At 39.2% G+C, this 21,709-nt stretch overlaps 3 protein-coding genes and 2 non-coding genes across 5 annotated transcripts; 4 read left to right on the top strand and 1 right to left on the bottom strand.

Annotated features, from left to right (window-relative positions):
- The first annotated feature begins 132 nt into the window (after window positions 1-132).
- LOC141902006 (phosphate carrier protein, mitochondrial-like) lies at window positions 133-4,542 on the top strand. The gene is made up of 7 exons (XM_074789631.1): window positions 133-190; window positions 316-457; window positions 770-1,074; window positions 1,257-1,438; window positions 1,830-2,002; window positions 2,408-2,518; window positions 3,845-4,542. Exons 2-7 carry the CDS (start codon window positions 328-330, stop codon window positions 4,003-4,005), a joined length of 1,062 nt encoding a protein of 353 aa, XP_074645732.1. The 5' UTR covers window positions 133-190; window positions 316-327; the 3' UTR covers window positions 4,006-4,542.
- On the top strand, window positions 2,690-2,890 carry LOC141902950 (small nucleolar RNA SNORA53). The gene has a single exon (XR_012618991.1). It is a non-coding gene; the product is annotated as a small nucleolar RNA SNORA53 (small nucleolar RNA).
- LOC141902951 (small nucleolar RNA SNORA53) lies at window positions 2,981-3,182 on the top strand. Its single transcript, XR_012618992.1, has one exon. It is a non-coding gene; the product is annotated as a small nucleolar RNA SNORA53 (small nucleolar RNA).
- A 1,220-nt stretch (window positions 4,543-5,762) lies between the features above and the next one.
- LOC141901883 (polyglutamine-binding protein 1-like) lies at window positions 5,763-15,957 on the bottom strand. Its single transcript, XM_074789430.1, has 6 exons — window positions 15,781-15,957; window positions 9,026-9,377; window positions 8,457-8,557; window positions 7,685-7,746; window positions 6,687-6,838; window positions 5,763-5,980 (listed from the first exon to the last, which is right to left on the bottom strand). Exons 1-6 carry the CDS (start codon window positions 15,857-15,859, stop codon window positions 5,830-5,832), a joined length of 897 nt encoding a protein of 298 aa, XP_074645531.1. The 5' UTR covers window positions 15,860-15,957; the 3' UTR covers window positions 5,763-5,829.
- A 1,407-nt stretch (window positions 15,958-17,364) lies between these two features.
- LOC141901484 (uncharacterized) lies at window positions 17,365-19,237 on the top strand. The gene is made up of 2 exons (XM_074788752.1): window positions 17,365-17,935; window positions 18,028-19,237. Exons 1-2 carry the CDS (start codon window positions 17,445-17,447, stop codon window positions 18,458-18,460), a joined length of 924 nt encoding a protein of 307 aa, XP_074644853.1. The 5' UTR covers window positions 17,365-17,444; the 3' UTR covers window positions 18,461-19,237.
- The last annotated feature ends 2,472 nt before the right edge of the window (window positions 19,238-21,709 follow it).

Genomic DNA, 21,709 nt, shown 5'->3' with positions numbered 1-21,709 from the left:
ATTTGTTAAAAGATACCCTTATGAATTATCACTATGCAGTTTTGAACAGATTTTTTGGTGGCGAATTGTGGGGTTCGAACCCGCAAACGAAAAAAGCGCATGCGCGTTCGTGACTATGACGTAAAACGGTATCTAGCCAATCAGCTGATTTGTCACTGGTAACCTCTCTCGCCGGCACACACGCTTACAGGTAACGTTTCTGACATTTAACTGCTCAAATTATCCCGATTTTCCTAGGTCATACCAATTCCAGCCGCACAAATGTTGCGGCGATCGATCGAGTAACTGATCGTGACTTTAATTTCGTTTTTATAGGCTGATTATATCATGTTTCGATCTCTGTTTGATTCGGCTAGAAATAGCCCTTTCGCCAGTCCATTTCGACCAGCACAAACTACCCAAGAAACTGAAGGGGCATTGATCAACGAAAACCGAATCATTAAAGCCGCAAATGTTGGTAAGTCGAGCATATTGTGATTTCATTGGGCACAGATGAATGCCACCAACCAGTGTACGGTATATCTTTTAAGTCAAAGAAACCGCTCTTGAGTGAAAATTTTTATAACAAAGAGATGAATGAAAAAACGTACGTTGAGGCACTATTTTGTTGATATTAATGATGGATAGGCCTAAATTGTAAAGGGGCGTAGACCTAGATTAATGTTTCATGTCAAAATTTACGGTTTTAGGCTGTTAAGATTTTCCATTTTACTATATGACGTTCGGACCGAGATAGGCCTAACTTAGAACTTCAGTTTATTTGTTGCAGAGGAGACAAGCTGTGAGTTCGGTTCAGCGAAATACTACGCTCTTTGCGGGTTCGGAGGTATCCTGAGTTGTGGTATCACTCATACGGCCGTCGTCCCGCTCGATCTGGTGAAATGCCGAATCCAGGTCAATCCCGACAAGTACAAGGGCATCTTCACCGGCTTCAAAATAACGCTGAAAGAAGATGGCGCCAGAGGTCTCGCGAAAGGATGGGCCCCGACGTTCATCGGTTACTCTATGCAGGGTCTGGGTAAATTTGGCTTCTATGAAGTCTTCAAGAATGTCTACAACGGAATGTTAGGAGAGGTGAGGATAGTTTGGTGAATGTAGCATTCACAATATGATAAACGACCTGCGCCCGGGAACCACACCCCTTCAGGCATATTCACCATTATGTTCCATGTGTTAGGTTTTCTTGTTTCTATCTCAACCCACTAAGCGCCAAAGAATATCCAACTCACTGATTTACCTGTTCCGTGGTCTTTCAGGAAAATTCCTTTTTGTACCGTACGTCAGTGTACTTGGCCGCCAGTGCTTCTGCCGAGTTCTTCGCTGATATAATGTTGTGTCCGATGGAAGCCTGTAAAGTACGTATCCAGACGCAGCCCGGTTGGGCCAACACGTTACGCGAAGGTTTCCCCAAGTTGAAAGCGGAAGAAGGTGTTTTCGGGTAAGTGATTTTGTTCTGTTTTTGGAGATGTCATATTGGTTTCTGAATTTGCTCATCGGGGGTGGTTGAATATTTATGTTATGGTGTGCCTGGACCCCTCTATTTAATGCATGCCCATAGCCAGTGGTATTCAGAGATTCCCATGAGTGAAATTTAATAAAGGGCTTAGCTTCTTGTTGCAAAGAATACAATGCGCACTGTTTGAAAGGAAAATAGATTTTCGTGATGAGACGTGTGATTTCGGGTGGAGTTCACTTTCATTCTTTATAATATTGTCCAATCCAATTCCAAAAATGCTGAAAAAAAAGCGGGATATGCATTTTTGATTTATAAGTTAGAAGAAAGGCTATTTCGTGTGATTAAGTAAAAATTTTTGTCCTTTGTTTTGTAGATTCTATAAGGGTATCGTTCCACTCTGGGGCCGTCAGATTCCGTACACGATGATGAAATTTGCCTGCTTCGAACGTACGGTGGAGGCTTTGTACAAATACGTCGTGCCAAAACCACGAGCCGAGTGCACGAAACCAGAACAGTTGGTCGTCACATTCGTCGCTGGTTATATCGGTAAGCTCGATGATTCTCTCAATGGTCAAAACTACGAAAAGCGTCGACCATTCCCTGCGAAATTCAGTGTCAGTTTTCACTGTCAAAAATCTTCATATGCGAAAAAAAAACCAGAAAATTATATTATATAGTCTAGATAGTTAAACGTGTCAGCTCAGATTCTCCCTGTCAGAAAATGGCTTAAATTCTTGTGTGAATTCTTTCAAAATTCTCCGATAAATTGTCTGGTATTTGTAGTACATGTTTAGTACGTTAACGCTCAATTTTAAAGAGTATCTCTGGGTGATCATTGAAAATATCATCCTCTGAAGTGCAGCAGATTGATACCCACAGATAGTAGTATTGTGTATGTTTCGCGTTCATTTGTGATTTAAATTGCAAAATGGTTTCATTTGCATTCTTCAGCTGGTGTATTCTGCGCCATCGTATCTCATCCTGCTGATACTATCGTATCGAAACTGAATCAAGACAAAACTGCCAGGATGGTCGATGTAGCCAAAAAATTAGGACTTGCGGGTGAGTTCTCTTCGTATATTTATCATTTTCAACCCTTTTGGGTAATTGCGCCAATTGCCCTGGTAAGAATGTAGTGTTTGATAGATCATTCTGCGAGGTTGAGTTGTACCATCGACAGTGGACGGCCTCTCAATTTCAATTATCTGATGGAAAAGGCTGGGAAACAAAAACCACACATTCCTTAGATCCACCTTTGGGGCTATGGACATTCGTTGACTTGTTTGATGAATGAACGTGTCCGATAACTTTTCAGGTTATACCATCGAAGGTGCTTGAGTCATTAATGTGTTAGAGAAATATACCTCTGTTACAGACCAAGTGTAGTTAATGGTTTATCTTGTACTGTTAACTCTGGTCTGTAGCATGGACATGTTTTACTGAACATAGAAATCGTTGTTATATTATCTGTATAAACTGACTTGAATCAGTCGTCCTGGTGTGTATTTTATGCGAGAAAGATTCAACACGTTCCTTAGATCCACCTTTGGGATTATGGACATTCATTGACTTGTTCGATGAATGAAAGTATCCGATAACTTTACAGGTTATACCATCGAAGGTGCTTGAGTCATTAATGTGTTAGAGAAATATACCTCTGTTACTGGCCCGTTGTAGTTAACAGTTTATCTCGGTATTGTTAACTCTGGTCTGTGGCATGGACATTCTAAAACAGAAAATTAGACACATAGGACTATAACTCAAATTCATATTAGGACCAATTAATTGTGTTTGAATGAGACGATCAGTGGTAATCCAATCGATATTCTCAATGTCATGGTTCTAAGATATGTGATCTAGTTAGTCGACAACCGGGTCCCTACGCTCCTTGATTCCTTGAAAACTCCTTCTAAACAGAAAATGCTTTTGAAAGTGCTTGAAACTCCTTTAACTTGAGCAAAATGTCAGAAACTCCTTCAATTTTGTGAAATTGGCGATTAGATACTTAAGAAGTTGTACATTGGGGTCATTAGACTACAAAGCCTAAATCAGTACATTTGTAACCAGGATTTTTTACCTGATTAGACGGTTACCGAATTAGAAACTAAGTTTAGTAAGGATAAAACCATCGATTGGATGGTTTACCAAAATAAATAGTATTGATTTAAGAGAGTAATTGAGATTAAAAAAAAGTTATGCAGAAACCTTGAAATATGAAATTTTCTACTTGAAAAGTCCTATATCCACAAATGGCTATCCTGTAGGGACCCTGGATAACGACTTCTAGGATTCAAGTTAAATACAAGTCTTCCATGTCATCTGTATGAAGATGGATACCGTAGGTCCTTGATATAGTGCTTCTGACGTCTATATATTTTTTGATTGAAGGTATGTGGAAGGGATTGTTCCCCAGGATTATCATGATCGGTACACTGACGGCTCTACAATGGTTCATCTACGACTCGGTAAAGGTAGCCTTCAAATTGCCGCGACCGCCGCCGCCGGAGATGCCAGCCAGTTTGAAAGCGAAACTCGCCGCGCAACAGTAACAACAACACTATTTAGGAATTTATTTATATGAATATATCGTTTGATGACTTTTAATCATCCCGTGTAATCTACGAGAACAAAATAAACTTCAGTTTTAATAATATGGACAGAATTTACTCGCCGTACGACAGGCCATTAAAACGAACATTTTAGAACAGCTTCAAAATTGAGATATAACTGTATTTTCCACTCCGAATAGTAAATGTATATACGCCTGTATATTTATTGCCTAAATTTGAAATTGATGTAATTAGTCATGATGATTTCGTTTTTTCTCGCATATGTAGTTGTTGGACTTTTCCTCAAAAATAAACGTAGGCTAAGGCTAGTCAAATTAATACCCCTTCTTTTTAACATTGAATGGAATTTATTTGTTCGTTGAAAATATCGTTAATAACACTCTAGCCTAAGTAAACTAGACCATAAGTAGGTTAAAAAAAACTAGACATGTACCGAATAGTGCGTGTGTGTGTGTGCGTATTAATGCAATTTACAGGCTGACATTGGTAAAAATAAATGGTTGAATTTAAAGTAAATAGAGTTTTCTGTAATGATATTTGTGAAATTGGCCTGCGGTTCTCCCATGCATGGTGTATAACATCATCTGCACACAGTATAATGTCCCAAGTGTGATTAAACATGGGATTGTTAAACTGCTACACACTTGTCCATTCATCTGAACTTTTGACCATTTCTAAGTTGTTCGAATGAACTTTTGACCATTGGTAGAATTCATTATCTTATGCAAACTATTAGACCATTTAGGGTTTAAATAGTCGGTGTGTGGACAGTGGTCTAGACTTCATGCACAAGGTATAAGCCCTGACTTAGCTGTGTACTAGTAAGCAGTACATGAGTTGTCTTGGACTGGTTGAGCAGCTCGAAGAGAATAAATAAGTATACCACGCAATGAATTGAACTGAATACCACATTAGTTCCACAAAGCTGCCCTGAAAGACAATTATTTGAACCTGATATCTCTTGGAATTGAAACTTCCCTAGTAGACCGGATAAACATGTACAAATCTAATCAATTTTCCATAAAATTCCTTGCGCAGTGCTGATCAGAGCGGATGTATTTGGTAAAACCTTCAATTTCCCCCGAGTCGTATCTCAGTATTCAGTTAATTCCGAGATATTTTCAGTCCCCTTGTTACAGAGTAAGAAGTGTGAATGTCACTAATGGAGGCATACATGTACTGTATTTGCTGCCAACAAGGCGTTATCATTCAAGCTTCACACAACTCAAGAAATATTAATTGCCTGTTGGAAGTGATTGGCTGCAGATACTCAGCAGCACAAATTTCGTGTCAGACCTACTATGGTAAGGATTGAACAGTAAGCTATGCGCAAATTGGATAACATAAAAGTCAGATAAACACTTGAGTTGGAAAACGTGAGGTCCTATTTTCAAATTGATTTCCTATAAGCACTTGCATTTCATCAGAGATGTGAAGATGCCAAGATAGTCATTGAAGAAACTTGTAACAAGCTAAAATAGGTGTAGGCGCCACACTTCTGCACCTGTTATACAAGTTGATATATGTTACAGAGATGGAGTGAGCTTATTTCTTTATGACAGCCATACTTTCATCATCAAAAAGCTTGAAAATCCTTTTCTCTCCAGTCCCAAAATATCCGACTAAAGCATAATTCACTGTATTGTCACAGTGTGCTTAGCGATTCCATCAAGTTCAAATCATCGTCGGGGTAAGACGCTAAACGACAAAACAATTAAAGACATGTATATATTTTGTGATACTTTTATTCTGTACAAAATGATACACGAAGAGACTAAGAAATACAAATAATATTCAGAACATCTATCTGGAAGGTTCGTCTAATTTTCGATTTGCGCGAAGTACGTCGCCAGGACTAGGATACGGTCTTTGTTGAAATAGTGGACCAGAGGCTGTCGCGTCGACGCCAGTTTTAGCCGAACCACGAACATCTAATCCGGATGACCATGATCCCCTGCAACAGTGTAACACATGCATGAGTATTAATATTTGTATTACCAACAATAAGGGATATGTTCTTTTGCATATGTTGGATATGCATTTTTCAATCATCAGCCCATGCCTTCGCTCCTTTAAGGTTTTGGACATATTTCTACATCCATTCTCTGCAGGTTTTGGACGTATGTATATGTTCATGTCAACACCGAACACCTGACATTGACAACCGTCAAGGATTCGAACCCACTACGCTAAAGCTGTTCCCCAAACCCCTTGACCTCCTGACTCGGGAGTCGTTACTAGCAAACCAGAATCCAGTCGGGCCAATGATAGCACTTGTATAAATAAACGACTTGAGGTTTCTGTTGAATTTCCCGTTAAATGGGCCAATCAGCGAACATTTTAGCGAGCAAGGAAGTGGAAGTTGACATATGACGTCACGAAACCACACGCGTCGTGAGGCCAGGGGGCTGGCGGCAGTGATACTGACAGGTGAGGACAAACACCTTCGAGTGTTACGGACATATCCACGCTGTTATTTGGTTTGCCAGACATCCAATAGATGTCACTAGGGTCTTTTGTGCAATTAATTAATCTTGGGAACACGGAATCCAGAAACAAGTGAAACCATTAAGGAGTTCAATCCGTTGCATTGAAAAAGCCAATACAATTTTTAGTCCGTACAGAACCATGATCATGGCCTATAAATAATAATCATATACCTCGGTACATCGGAATAAGAAGAAGGGTCCATCGGATCCAACTCATCGTCGTCATTGCCGCGATATTTTCGTTTTTTATATCCACCACCACTACTGCTAGTCCCACTGCTGCTGCTGCTGCGAATTTTACTTTCCAACACATCGAAATCATCCTACAATAATGAATATTCGATAAAAGAGTTATCAACGCATAACAGGAGATTGATTGCGAAGTCTGATAGCACAGCATTTGCTTTTGGCAACTGCAATCGAAATGATATCACAGCGGAACCTCATAATAATAGTCACCTCAGATGTAATGATTTGTCGGTTATTACAAACAGGACAATTTCAACAATTTCATACTGGAAACGACAAACTTTCCGGGTCTACTACTATTTGGGTCCATTGAAGTTTGTTGTAAGGAGGTTCCACTGTACCATGAAATGAAAATCCTGCTAGCTGATGCCAAAACCAAAGCACGAGGAGTACACCCAGGGAAACCAACCTGATCGATATCTCGGTGAATGTCATAATATTCTCTTCAACTACTGGTGAATTTCCAAATTTTCTAGAAGCCCCCCCCCCCCACTCCAGGCAAGTTTCATAGACCAGTTTTAACTTTAAGGTGATTGGCAGATAACCTTTTGGGATCAGATATTGCAGATATTCACTAAGCACATGTTGGTGGAAGCCCATCTGAGCTTACCACCAACTGTGTTTTAGCCGGTTTCCACTAAAATTGATACTAAATTCTCCATAATGATTTTTCATCGATTATCAACCCCACAACAGAATACACAGTGCTTGTACTGAATCAATGGGCTTTTTCAACGGAGGTGAAATGTCAACAGCTGTTCGTTCTCAATATTCCTCCAAACATATTCAGATGTCTCTATTCCACAGGGAAGAGCTTTTGAAAGACATATCAGTGTATTGTTATTAATAGGGGTGGCAAAATCATGTTAACTTAAATAACGCCGCGCCGGCAAAATATCCACTTTCTAATTTTTACTTACGGTTTCCATAATTTCGGGCATGTTGTCCACTAAAGGTTCTTCTTCTTGGAATTGCGCTAATTCTACAATTAGGAAAATAACGCCGACTTCTTTACATGATCAACTTGATGAAAAGATGACATCGACATGAAAGGAACAACTAGTAAGTCACCAGCTAAATCGGGAATAGTTAAATCCAGGGTTTGATCTAATAAATCCTATCATCATATCATTATTCTGAGTCAACTTGTTAAGATGAATATTCCCTATGTACGATTTTCTTTTTGACTGAACCAGATAAAATGAATCTATTCAGGGGCCACTCGGTGAATTCATTTCTTTGAAAATGGTCTTTAGTAGAAAACCGAAAATTTTTATCCTATTACGTTACAAAATTTTAGTTTTTCCATTTCATGATTGTGGGACTTATATATGCATTTTAAAATGAATTTTACTCTATTTCAGTGATGTTAATCTTTGAATTCAGATTTAACTAACTACTCAAGTTACGAAAAAGTGTCTAGGATAAGGGGTGTGAACCGAATCTTCGAGTAGGTCTGAACTGAACAATATACAATATAGACCAACCAGTGTTAGGATCACCAAAGCGGTCCATCACTTTATTTTACTGTTAAAATTGCATCCGTAGGTCGGAATGTTTTGTGTTCAGAGCAAGGGATACTGCTACGACTCAATTTCAGTAAGGATTTCATAGAGAAAAAGAGACGATAATTATGATAGTATCAAGAAAAATATATTTCTTCAATAAGCATAGTTTTTTATTAAAGCCTACCTATCAATCTATCCGCAGGCAGAGATACAATAGCTCTAGGATGTAGCGGAGAAAGCCAGCATACTTCATCTGTCCCCGTATTCCAATAGTAACATCGATTTCTGTGAGATAAAAAAATAAGCGCACAAATCTATAAATGAATCAAATGAAGAATCAATGTCGAACTAGGACTGGTTTCATTGAATTGATACTTTTCGGGAGAATATTTGAACAGGTTTTAAAAATGTGCTCCTCATACTAGATCCTTAGTGTGACCTTTTGACATACCAAGTACCCATTTATTCTTGGGTGGAGAGAGGCAATAAGGATTTTAACGTTTTGTCCATGGGCGCTACGGAATGGGCAGCATTCGGAACCACATCTTGGCCCCCAACATTCACTAATATACCGCTCCACAATTTGCTTACGAAACCGATTCTTGTTTCACCAATTTTTCATCGGGTTCGAACCCACAACCTGGCATCCCACAGGCGAATGCTCAAACTACACACACCATCACCGCTTGTTTATCATGAAACCCGAGTGGCCCCTGAAATCGTTATCTTAGATAACTATCCAGATATACATACGTGTTTGGGTCAGCGACTTCTTCCCAACCGGGAGGCAGCGGGTACTTCGATAACATTCGATTTTTCTTGCGCGTCATGTCTTTATCCGCGTTGAACGCTTTCAAACCATACGTTTTCATGCAATAATCAGCGCATTCGTGGTACGGATTGGTGCGATTCGGACACGCACGTACTTCGTACAACAGCGTACCGTCGGGCGTAAATGTCGGCTCTTCTGCTAGTTTGGCTGCCGGGGGATTTTTACCAGATCCTAACGACGACGTCTTGCTTTGTTGCGGGAGCTGCGCAGTTTGTGTAGCGTTAGCCGGTTCATCGTAATCTATTGCGAAAACCTCTTCGACTTCTTCGAGTGCTACAAAAAAATGATTTTACATGTGCGGTAACTCTACCGAAAGCTACGCATATTGATCCCTACTGTCTGTCACACCTGCTCTCCGTGCGACGTTTTGGTCCGTAATTTCGTTAATAATCGGTGTATCTGTAAATATTATGCATCAATTTGTTCAGTAAGGAATTTGCATTCAGAAATAAATCATGAAGTGGCATTGATTTGTTTGTGTTTTCATCTATCAGCGATAGTTTACCTAGCATACGCTCGCGTAATGCTGAAAAACGGCTTTTATGGCCCGTCACGTAGCGCCACCTACTGTATTTTGATACTCTAATGAGCAGGTGGTGACGTCACTGTAACATCTGATTTTTCAGCATTAGGCAGGCTAGTCTAGTACCTAGCTGTCGTTCTACAAACAACGTCTACAGGTCTAGGGCTCATAAGGTTAATTTTCGTCCCTCATTTTGAGGGACGAGGCTTTGAGCGTCTATTTCACCCCTTGAAACTCCACCAACTTACCTCAAACTGACTGTTCTGTAATCAGATAGAAGTTAACTATTGTTTGTGCATAAATTTGTTATCCTAAGTAGCTTTTGATGATCATGGTAGCTCAAAACCTTTGACTTCAGTATCAGTATCAGTATCAGCATATAAGTGAGTGACCGCTCTGCGATCTTGCACTGGTTAGCTGTACATAGTCCGTTATCTGCGTCGTAGTGCGCTGCTAAAAGGGGATAGACTAATTTCAGTTCATTTTGCTTTATAATTAAATTTCAGTTCGTAATTTGTCCATTGCTTGTCGAGTTTTTTCTTGAATAGGTCTAGTGATTCGCATGATACAACATCATCAGGTAGAGAATTCCAGATATTCACTATTCGATTGCTGAAGAAGTTCGCTCGTATAGATTTTTTGCTTCTACGTTTCTCCAGTTTTAGAGAGTGCCCTCGTGTTTCTCTTGGTCTAGGGTCTAGATGGACGATGGAGCTTGCGCGATTTATTTTATGGAGATACTTGTAGGTTTCGATCATATCTCCACGCAGTCTTCTATAAGATAGGCTGGGGAGATTTAGTACTTGTAATCGTTGTTCATATGGAAGATGTCTAATATTTCTAATCATCTTCGTAGCTCTCCTCTGGATACTTTCGAGTTTGTCAATCTCGGCGATAGAGTTTGGTGCCCAAACACACACTCCGTATTCTAGTATAGGACGCACTAGTGATTTATACAGTAGCAGAAAAGCACGAGTGTCTTGGAAGTGCATCGTTCTTTTTACCGTGTAGAGTACTCTGTTAGCTTTGTTAGCAGAATCGGTTATATGGGTTTTAAAGTTAATTTTATCATCTATAATCACTCCGAGGTCTTTTTCGGCGGTACTTCTTTTTATAGGTACACCACTCAAGCTGTAGTTGAAAGGATTCGTTTCGGGTCCAATTCTGAGCCTGTTTGCCTTTTCTGGGTGGAAACTTAGGTCCCATGTGTTCGACCAATTTGTTACGTTTAGAACACTTTCCTGCAGTTTTTCACAATCGTTTCTTGATCTGATGATGTTATACAACTTCGTGTCGTCAGCAAAGAGCTTTGTAGGGACACTTGTTACCCCTGGAAGGTCGTTTATGTATATAGTGAATAGTGTAGGTCCCCATACACTACCTTGCGATACACCACTTTTGATCTCTCTCCACGATGAACATCTGTTATTTACCCGAACGCATTGCTTTCTGTCTTTAAGAAAATTTTCAATCCATCGACCGATGATGCCTGTTATACCAATGTGCTTTATCTTTAAGTTTAATCTATGGTGGGCCACTGTATCGAATGCTTTTTGAAAATCAAGGTATATACAATCGATTGCATATCCATTACCCAGTGCTTCAGTCCAATCGTCAAGTGAATCTAACAGACTTGTGGTGGTAGACCTTCCCGACCTGAATCCATGTTGGTCGTTCGATAACAATTTATTTTCTTCCAGATGTTTCGTCACAGCGTCTCTAATTAGCGTCTCCATAAGCTTGGATGCGAGGGAAGTTAAACTTACGGGTCTGTAATTTTCAGCTTTATGTTTATCTCCCTTTTTGAACAACGGGGTAACACACCCGAGTTTCCAGTCTTTTGGTATTTCACCACTTAGTAACGACTTGTTGAAAATGACTGTAAGAGGTACATAAAGGTTTTCTCTAGCTTCAAAGAGTACTCTGGGGTGGAGTCGATCTGGACCTGGAGATTTGTTGACCTTGATTTCCTCTAATAATTTTAAAACTTTGTCTTCTTTGATTTCTATATTTTCTAGTTTTGGGCGCTCTGGCACATCATGTAAAACAGGAATATTCTGCAAGTCTTCGTTAACGAATACGGATGCGAAATAGTCGGCAAAAACTTCCACTTTTATGTCATCGGAATCAGTAAGGGTGTTTTGGTCTAAGGATGTGTATAGAGGCGGTATATCTTGCTTATTTGTTAGTTGACTATTTGCATATTGCCAAAAAGCCTTTGGATTAGTTTTGGCTGTTTCTGCTATGTTCTTTTCCAAGTTCCTCTTAGCTTTCCTTAGATCTCTTCTGGTTTTATTTCTGACGGTGACATATTGAGCATAATCTTGGTCACATTTCGTTTTTAAATATTTCCTCCATGACTTCTTCTTTTCTTTCACTGATTTCAAAGTATCCGGGGTCATCCAGAGTGGCCTAGGTTTGCTTTCGCCACTATATTTTGAAGTAGGAATAGACTTTTCCCCTGCCTCTTTTATTATTGATTTGAAGTGCTCCCAACTTTCCTCGACACTCATATTTTTCATTTCATCAGCCCAGTTTCGCTGAGTTAATCGTCGTAGTTTATCATAATCACCTTTGGAGTATTGCACCTTATCCTGGATATTTCTTGTGTAGGAGACTGATGAATTATAATCAAATGTTATAATGTTGTGGTCACTCTTTCCAAGACCAGAAGTGTGTTCTATCGAGGATATCTTTCCTTCTCTGTTCGTGAAGATAAGATCCAAATTGCTAGGTTGGTTGTTTTCGCGGAAACGAGATGGTTCGAGCTGATGTTGAGTTAGGAAAGCATCCTGAGTAGCATTCAGGTATTTTGAGGCACGGTGTCCTGGTGGTTTGCTACATTCAGGTGTTCCCCATTCAATTTCACCATAGTTGAAGTCTCCGAAAAATACCATTTCTGCATTTTGTTGTGAAATTTCATCTAGCATTTTCAGAAGTTTATTGTTATTTTCGTCGTTTGAGTTTGGGCTCCTATATATACATCCTACATGTAGTTTTCTGTCATTTTCTAGGTTAACCGAAGCCCAAACATTTTCGGAGAACTTTGTCTTCAGCTGAAAGGGTACTGGGGAAAGCACACTTTTTATGTACAGGCATATTCCCCTGCTATCTGCCTCTGACTCGAGATTGCTGAAACAGTCATAGCCCCTGATATGTGGTGGCTTGTTTCGTGTAGTACTTCTCGGGTTTTTAGCCTTCAGTTCACTGATCCCAATTATGTGAGGCGAGTACTGATTTACCATAAGCTCCAGTTCGTCTATTAGGCAATTGATCGGCATTAGTCATTAAACAAGTTAATTTCTCCAGTTGAATTTGTCGACTGGCGTTTTGATTGGAGTTCCGTTCGATTACTTGGAATTTATTATCTCGAATTTTATGAATTTTTTCAGTTTTCGTTTCATGCGTTTTTTGATCGTCCTGATTTTTGTAAATTTTTCTGGTGTTTTCTGGGATGCAAACTTTGATTGGCTGTTGGTCTACATCCCTTTTATCGAAAGCTGTTATCTCTACTGTTGTTGGCTCGTTGTTCAACTATTCGGTAATTTCTGATTGTCAAGTTTTTCTCCCCATTTTGCTGTCTTCTTTCGAGTTCGTCACGTAGTTTCTTGTACTTTTTCATTTCAAGTTTTGATTTATTTTCGCTCATTCTGATATTTCCTAAAGTATCCCTATTGTATCGAAGTTTGTTGAGATAGCGATCTAAGCATGAATCTTTTTCCCATTCCGTATTCAATATTACTCTAAGAGGTCTGTCTGACCCGACTGTACGTTGGGATCCCAATCTCATCAGGTGCTTTGGTTTTTCGACTGATGCTCCCAGAGTAATAGTGAGAAATCGTTCGACAGCATCACTATCTGTTTTTAATCTAACTTTCCAGTCCGGGTCATTGCATTCGGGGACGTTGTACAGGATCAGGTGGGTACGTCTCTGTCTTGACTCCAGGATACTATCGGTTATATCACGAATATCGCTTTCTATATTTTGTGTTACTTTCTCTTCAATTTCCTGTATCCTCTTGGTCTCAGACTTTTCAAGGTTTGTGCTCATCGTTTCAACCTTTGTGTTGAGCTTACTTAATTCAGTTAGAAGTTGCTTGAAGTCGTCCTTGTCTACTTTTTGATCGGCAACCTCTTTGATTCCAGCTTTGAAAATATCTTTCATGCAAGCTAAGTCCTCCGGTGAGAAACTATGAGTACCGGTAATTTCAGGACTAAACTCATTTCTTGTTCTGCTTAGGTTAGGAAGATCCTCCTTGCATGGCTTGCAGATGAAGAACATCAAATTTTTCAGGTCAATATCTTCATACATCGTTCTGACGCAGGTTTCGCACCAGTTGCCTAATACTGTTCGTTTCGTTAGCTTCATTATTACGTATTGAATACTTATTCCCTTCGTTTAATCCCGAAGCCATCATAGTTGGTTTCAAACGGCTAACTTGTCAGTTAATAATAAAATGAAGTTGTCCTATTTCCTCTGCGTATGGATTTCTGTGAGCGCTGGTTTGTTTACTTCCGGTGTAAACACACGTGTTGCCAAGTGTCAAAATCAACATCTCTAACCGACTTAAAACTACTGCAAATGCAACCAATTTACGTTGTCGCAGCGCTTCAGCAATTTCTGATGGTTCCTTGGGCCGAATCTGATAATATGTAGTGAATACACAGTCCGTTAGCTAGTTTTACGGTCCAAAAATCCGAAATTGATCGGAGCTGTTAGCAGACAGCCTTTCCCCTTGGCGCATGCGCACTTGTTGGTAACCTTGACTTGTCGGCTCAAAAAATAGTTGAAGTGAAGCAACATAACAAATATGGCGGCTTTTCGTGGTGCATGATGGGAGTGTAAATTACGGATACGGACTTGAACTTTGACTGACATTTGATGCCAATGCAGATATTCTTCTTGTTTCAAATTCTTAAGGTTAAAATTGACCAAAATTTATGCATTTTATCAACAAAAAATAACATTTACAGTAATTTTAGAGAGACATATTGAATTTTCACATTTTATTAATTTAGTTCGTATTGGAAATCCCGATTGTGACAATCAATTCAATTCAAATCAAATCAATAAATTCTCCGGTTCGCAATTTAAATCATCAAAAATATTGTTATAAAACGCGTTTTCAAAGTCAACAAGGTAACTAATTTATTGATTTTAGTACAAAGGTTTGATTTGACACTAAAATCAGTTGTTGCATTGCAATTAACAGGAGTTAACCTCTACATGATACTTTAGCGTCAGACGTAATGTCTATTTCAACCTGACTTGAGAGCATTCCGGGTGGCCTAGCTCGCTTATTTTTGGTAGTACATACCTGATAAAGGTCTTAGTAGGACCAGAAAGGACAAGCAGTCGACCTAAATCATCATTTTTTAATCGATTTGAAACTGTATTGAAGGATATCCAAAATGTCTTCACTGAAAGGGGTTAAATGAAGAGAAGTGACTCCATGATTTGAAAGCTTAACAATATGTTTCCATGCCTACAAACCTAACAGTTGGTAGGCATGGAGATATATTGTTAAACTTTCAAATCATGGAGTCTCTTATCTCTCAGGAACCCCTCTCAATGCAGACTTTTTGGATATCCTTCAATACAGTTTCAAATGGATTAAAAAATGATGATTCAGGTCGACTGCCTGTCCTTTCTGGTCCTACTAAGACCTTTAACAGGTATGTACTACCAAAACTGAGTGAGCTAGGCCACCCGGAATGCTCTCAAGTCAGGTTGAAATAGACATTAGGGAACCGGTAACAACGACTGGTATTCAGACTTTACGCAGGCGTATGCCGAGTAAACTAGTGCTCATAAATGAAAACAAAAACCACTTTAGTAAAAAGTGTTCGTTTATTTCTGAATGCAAATTCCTCACTGAACAAATTGACGTGTAATTAAGGTAGATAAACCGATTATTAACAAAATTACGGACCAAAACGTCGCACGGAGTCGACAGAGAGCAGGGGTGACAGACACAGTAGTCTAATGTCCATTTATCAATAGATGAGACTTGTTTCTCTGGGATATTTATTTATTGAAAACTGGTGAGATTTTAAATTTAAGAAATTCATTGACAATCTTTGTATGTCGTCCAGATTTTATGATGAATAAATTGAATTGAATTGAATCTTCTCTTCGTTGAAGATACCTACCTTTCTTTTCTGATTGTGTTCGTTTAGTTACGATACCTCGCTTTTGTAGTCGCGCCAGTAATGCTGGTGGCAGAGGCATTGCTGCGATTAAATACTTAAGTTTGTTATTCTTGGCCAAAAATTGAATTTTATGAAAATATATATGATGACATTTAACTGTGTAATCGAGCGGACGCTGCTGCTGAGAGGTTTAAGCTAATTCTAGGTTTTGGCTGATATTTGGGCTAGGAACCTGGAACGGACTGCTGCATGGTCACTTGCCACGGTTCCCAAAGAACTCAGTCGAGTTCGGCCCCAGGTGAAGATACCGGGGCTGCTGGTGCCTCTTTATTTCGGTTCCTGTACAATGAATTTCTTTTCAAAGTCCATCAGAAAATGACATACAATGAAAATCTTTTTTGATGTTTTGAATAGAAATGAAAATTACACGTGCACAAATCAAAGCATAGAGAACGGCCTCAGTGACTCATTGAAATTTTAGCCGTTCTTAGAAAAAAACCAAGAAAACACCCCCTTTTCTGCGATTTCTTGGACCTCCCTGTCTCCGCTATTTCGAGAACGCGACCTTCTTGGTAGGCCCGAAGCACGGTGATGGACCGGCACTTCGTTATCTGGAACACCGGTAATGTCGAGGCACCTTAAACGGGTGCTCAGAGACCCTCATACACTACAATATACGTTCTAATTAGTTTTATATGAAATTGCTAGCAACAATGAATTACACCCCAACAGTTACTTGCCGGCGGTGGATTTGATTACACGAACCGGGAATTGAGGTTAATTCGGCCGAGGCCAGGCATCAAACTTCGATTTCTGATTTCAAAATCAAACCCGGCCATACGAATCAAGTCAATAAATCACCAAGTAAATGAGAGGGGAAATTATTACAAGAGTGTGTCCATGCAAGGCTTTTCGTTCAACCTGCACTTTTTCAGGATTTCTCAATAATCAATTTTTCTCACAAAAAAAAAATTAAAAATCAAATTGCTGGACCATTAAACTATCTATGAACAAATTCTTGCAAATTTTGCTCAGCAGTTCAAACTTTTAGTTCAAAGCGAGTAATTTTGCAGGCAGAAAATTTGAATAAACTACAAAGATCAATAGAGTAACCACCGCAAACTTTTGATGCTGTGAATTCATCAATTCAATTTAATACGAGGAGGTGCGAAAGTCCAATGAAGCAACGGATCTACAGTTTGGTTCCTAACATCAGCTTAATCTCCCGGCTTTTAGCACGAATAGCATATGTAACTCGGAATCGGATTTAGAGGGCATTTTGACCTTTGAAATTATATAGTATAGAGCAGAGCCGGATCTAACCGAAGTTTATTCATTCCAAATATATAATTGGATTTGATGTTAACATGCAGAGAGGCAATCTAACTATTGTTCCTCTGTCTGGTACGTGCATTACCGGTACATATAATGCGGGTTCTTGCATATAGCTTTTATTGCAATTCCTGTTTTTTTTCTGAATTATATCCGCATATACGTAAATTTGATAATCGATTATTCAATTGGCTGATGCTCGGAACCGGATCTTCTTGTGAGTCAGCTCGGTTTTTGGCCGTTTTACCATTTTTCTGAAATGAATCTGCGTCATCGGGACATCCTTCGTATATAACCTTATAAAATGTATTGTCGATTAAGTCGAAATAACGATGGATAATTCAACGGATGTGCTTATTGGTCACCCCGGGCCGGTATTTGTCACAATTCATACGATCGCTGTATCGTGTCTCAGTATCAGCATTATAGTTAGCACGACGGTGATTGCCGTTCTTTTCACCGAGCAGCCTGCTTGTAATTTACGTAAAAAACAACGAGTCGAACGGTTTGTTATATATCTACAATTTTGTGACTTGCTCTTCAACATAAGCCACTTATCGGATCATATATACATTTTCGCAGCGCGGGCCTATCCTCCAAAGACACTATGCTTGGTATTCGCGTTCTTTCTGCAGCAATTTGTTGTCGGAACTCCTCTAATGACGATGACGATTGCGTTGAATACTTTTCTTATGGTTGTCATGGATAAAAAGTTGAGTTTCGGCGTGTATGACTGGCGTTTGTGGTTGGTGCCTATGGGTTTACCTTTCATCATGGGAATAATAGGTGTTTCGGTGCCTTATTATGGACCAAGCGGATCATGGTATGTCAAATCAACTAAAATTCAGTAATTACTTTTTCATTGTATAAAGGTAAGGATTTTGGCTCTATACACCGATGCCTTCTATTTTCCAGGTGCTTCATCCGTATGGATCCCAAGTGGAAAGCTCTAAATTCGGTGCATTCAATCATCATGATCCTGGTATTTTTCGGAAACTGTATCTTATATCTTATCACGTGGATACGCATAAAACAAGTTACAAATCGTTTGGGCATGTACAACACCGCCGACATGGTGCATAAAAAACGTAAACTTTACCATTCCGCTTATTCGATGACAGTTTTCGTGTCGGCTTACGTTCTGCAGTACACCGCTTTCGTCGTTAACTCGATATGGGCCTTGGTTTCTATACCGACTCCATTAATGATTATGGCGACGGTCTTTTTCACGAATCTCGGAGGTCCTTTCAATTGTGTGGCCTATACAGTTTTTCGAAGATACACAACGCAGTCTACTCCAAAGAGTCCACCACCCACTCCGGAAAATACAATTGCATCAACGGTATAATTCAAATCAGACTAACCAATGTTGAAAGTGGAAAATAACATTTTCATCGATGTGCCCCAGAACGCAGTCGAAATCAGTTTCACATTTTTTTTCATTTAATTCTATCTACGTTTTGGAATTAAGCTTTACAGGACGCTTAGTAGTCATTCAACCACTACAACAAGCGGAATTTGTTGGACGTTAATCAGAAAATCCACGAATAAGTTCGTTTTAGAGCAGTAAGGGATTTCAATTTTAATCACAATCGAGCGAAAACTACAATTTAAACAACCCTTTTACGAAAAAGTGTCTAGGATAATAGGTCTGAACCGAATTTTCGAGTGGTTCTGAACCGAACAATCTACAATGTGTACCAACCAGTGTTTAGATCACCAAAGCAGTCCATCACTTAATTTTACTGTTTAAATGGCATCCGTTGGTCAGCATGTTTGGTGATCAGAGCAAGAGGTGGATTTCGTAGAGAAGGAGAGACGATAATTATGATAGCCAAGAAAAATATATTTCTTCAGTTTAGAATCAGACCTTGTGGTAATCACACTGAATGATAAGTAACCATACCTATCAATTGTAGGCCTACGTTTCCCCTATTTTGAATGGATAATTCGGATTTTTGTATTCACGTACGTTGTAGAGATTATGAAATTTCTAGCCCTTCGTATGGGAATCATCATTATTTTACTGCCTAGGCGTAAGTCTGAGTTTATATAGTGTTCAATTAATATCAATAAAAACAAAAGTGGCATAAAAAGAATATATATTTAATTTTTTCTAAATTTGTGTTATGTTGTTCTTTTTATCTTAAAATAGGGATTGACCCTGTCATTTATTTAATTGGTAGATTTCGTCAGATTTTTTGCTTTTATGTCCCTTACAAATCCACCACACCCTGCGGGAGCGAAACTGGGGGTTTGATTTTGAAATCGAAAATTGAAGTACAGATATAGTTGTGTGATCGGCAGTCAAAATTACAGAAGTTATTGTATGAATCGAAGTACACAATTGGGAAGTCCGGTTCCGGTTCATTCAAACAATCTGACCAATCTGAACCGGCAAGTGACTGACTTCGTTGGCTGCCTAATTTAATCCATCGAGACATTACAAGGTTGAAGGTTGAAGATAATTTTTGTCCATTTTTATTTCTCGGATAGATGTTGATGTAAAGTCCGACTACGGGGAAGTCGGATTTTTCACTTTTTAAGTAAAAAATCCGATATGGCCATAGAAAAACGTCACTGAATGGAAATGAAACTTTCGTGTTTATCTATTTACTATATGTATTTCAACATAATATCCTGGTTATGGTGAAGCCTGTTTTTAACATCTGAAAGAATAGTGTAATTTTTTACATGGTTAATAAATGATCCGACTTTGGGACAACAATTTGAATAGATGTTGGGACCACACTGAAATTGTGGTGACGAAATCCGTTTAATTTGATTATCATTATCATTTTCAGCATGTTCCAGCTACCTATATTAACACAGCTTTGGATAACACGGAGCGCGTTTAGTACGATATTTGTGTCCACAGGAATCCTATGAACGAAGTTTTACAGTAAGGTTTACCGACTGACATCGGTTTTTTGATTCTTTCGTCGACACGCCGCCCATTCGTAAGTTCTAAAGACGTTCCCGCAAGTTTTCCTGCAATAAAGCGCGAGTTCTTTTGGCCCGCGATTTGCTCTTCGTCGATTATCTTAGTTCTAAAAAGACGCGTTCACACGACTTTGTTCGAGTCAACGGTCTTCTTTGATTCTCCTTACAAAAGTAGGTCATCGGTATTCTCGTGTTCAGAATCCTCAAAAATTGTCACATTGTACGCTATTTATCGTATGTCAATACCAGATATCGTGGGTATCGGGGACATCGGTGTCTCTCGGACCTTTTTGTCTTTTTATTCATTCGATCCCTAAATCGGGTTTCGCTACGGGCGACCAAACTAGAAACTTTTCGACGAACGCTTCCCTAACCTTATGACTGGTCAATGCGTTAATTCAATGCGTTTAATTCTTTGGCGAATGACTATGATGCTAAGATGAAGTCAGTTTTGGACTATCTAGCGCCAGAAAAGACTAAAACTTTCACCGATAAGCCTCGCGCTCCATGGTATGGACCCAATCTTCAGGCTGCTAGGCGTGTTTTACGTAGCCACGAACGGAAGTGGATCTCATCTAAATTAGAGGTCGATAAACAGATTTATCATGCCAATCGGATTGAGTACCATAGTTTGTTGCAAGAAGCCTCAAGATCCTATCATCGCGGTCGGATAGCAGACTGTACCGATCAGAGAAAGTTATTCCCCCTTGTCGATGAATGGACAAGTGATAAGAAGTCTGTAATTTCCGCGCTGCCAGAGCACAGCAATCCCAAAGAACTGGCTAATCGATTTTCTGATTTTTTTTGTTGTGAAAATTGGCAAACTATGTGATTCTTTTATTGATGTACCACTCCCTCGGTTTCCTTTTATAGATCTTGGTCATTCCTTCAATAGTTTTAGTACGGTTACTGAAAAGTCTCTCAACGACATTATCACTTCAATGACCAATAAGTCATGTTCAATTGATCCGATTCCCACTACTTTTCTAAAACAATGTTTACCTGAAGTTTTACCAAAGTTAGTCGATATTTTTAACTTGTCCCTCACTGAGGGCACAGTTCCTGACTCTTTCAAAATAGCAACAGTCAGGCCATTGTTGAAAAAGCCAGGTCTTAATTCAAATGTTTTATGTAACTATCGACCTGTCTCTAATCTACCTTTTATCAGTAAAGCTATAGAGCGGCATGTATTGAATGATTTGAGTCAGTATTTATCTGATAATAACCTCTTCTCAACATTTCAGTCTGCCTATAGGAAGTTCCATAGCACCGAAACGGCAGTTTTAAAAGTACACAATGATATTTTGTTAGCTCTTGATAATCACGATGAAGTAGTGCTCGTCTTATTAGATCTAACTGCGGCTTTTGACACCATGGATCACGGTATTCTATTGAATAGATTACAGAATCGGTATGGAGTGAAAGATGTTCCTTTAGAATGGTTTAGGTCATATTTAGAAAATAGGTATCAGCGTGTTGTGATTGACAGATCGTCATCTCAAAATGTTAAACTCATGTGTGGTGTACCTCATGGGAGTGTACTAGGCCCTACACTTTTCAGTTTATATCTTGCACCAATCGAAGAAATTATTATTAAACATAAACTCGACTTAATGTTATATGCCGATGATACCCAGATTTATTTCGTCTGCAA

The sequence above is a fragment of the Tubulanus polymorphus genome, chromosome 3, assembly GCF_964204645.1.
Source record: "Tubulanus polymorphus chromosome 3, tnTubPoly1.2, whole genome shotgun sequence".
NCBI classification, from domain to species: domain Eukaryota; kingdom Metazoa; phylum Nemertea; class Palaeonemertea; order Tubulaniformes; family Tubulanidae; genus Tubulanus; species Tubulanus polymorphus.
The sequence above is the reverse complement of the archived record's forward strand: the minus strand, read 5'-3'. Positions and strand labels throughout refer to the sequence as shown.

Excerpts from the sequence above, each read along its gene's own strand:
- LOC141902006 (XM_074789631.1), top strand. The coding sequence starts at position 328 with ATGTTTCGATCTCTGTTTGATTCGGCTAGAAATAGCCCTTTCGCCAGT. Across the intron at positions 2,003-2,407 it reads ATTCGTCGCTGGTTATATCG|CTGGTGTATTCTGCGCCATC; the intron begins GTAAGCTCGATG and ends TGCATTCTTCAG. Across the intron at positions 2,519-3,844 it reads CAAAAAATTAGGACTTGCGG|GTATGTGGAAGGGATTGTTC; the intron begins GTGAGTTCTCTT and ends TTTTGATTGAAG.
- LOC141901883 (XM_074789430.1), bottom strand. The coding sequence starts at position 15,859 with ATGCCTCTGCCACCAGCATTACTGGCGCGACTACAAAAGCGAGGTATC. Across the intron at positions 9,378-15,780 it reads AACACAATCAGAAAAGAAAG|CACTCGAAGAAGTCGAAGAG; the intron begins GTAGGTATCTTC and ends ATTTTTTTGTAG. Across the intron at positions 6,839-7,684 it reads TGCCCGAAATTATGGAAACC|GATGATTTCGATGTGTTGGA; the intron begins GTAAGTAAAAAT and ends TCATTATTGTAG.
- LOC141901484 (XM_074788752.1), top strand. The coding sequence starts at position 17,445 with ATGGATAATTCAACGGATGTGCTTATTGGTCACCCCGGGCCGGTATTT. Across the intron at positions 17,936-18,027 it reads TATGGACCAAGCGGATCATG|GTGCTTCATCCGTATGGATC; the intron begins GTATGTCAAATC and ends TCTATTTTCCAG.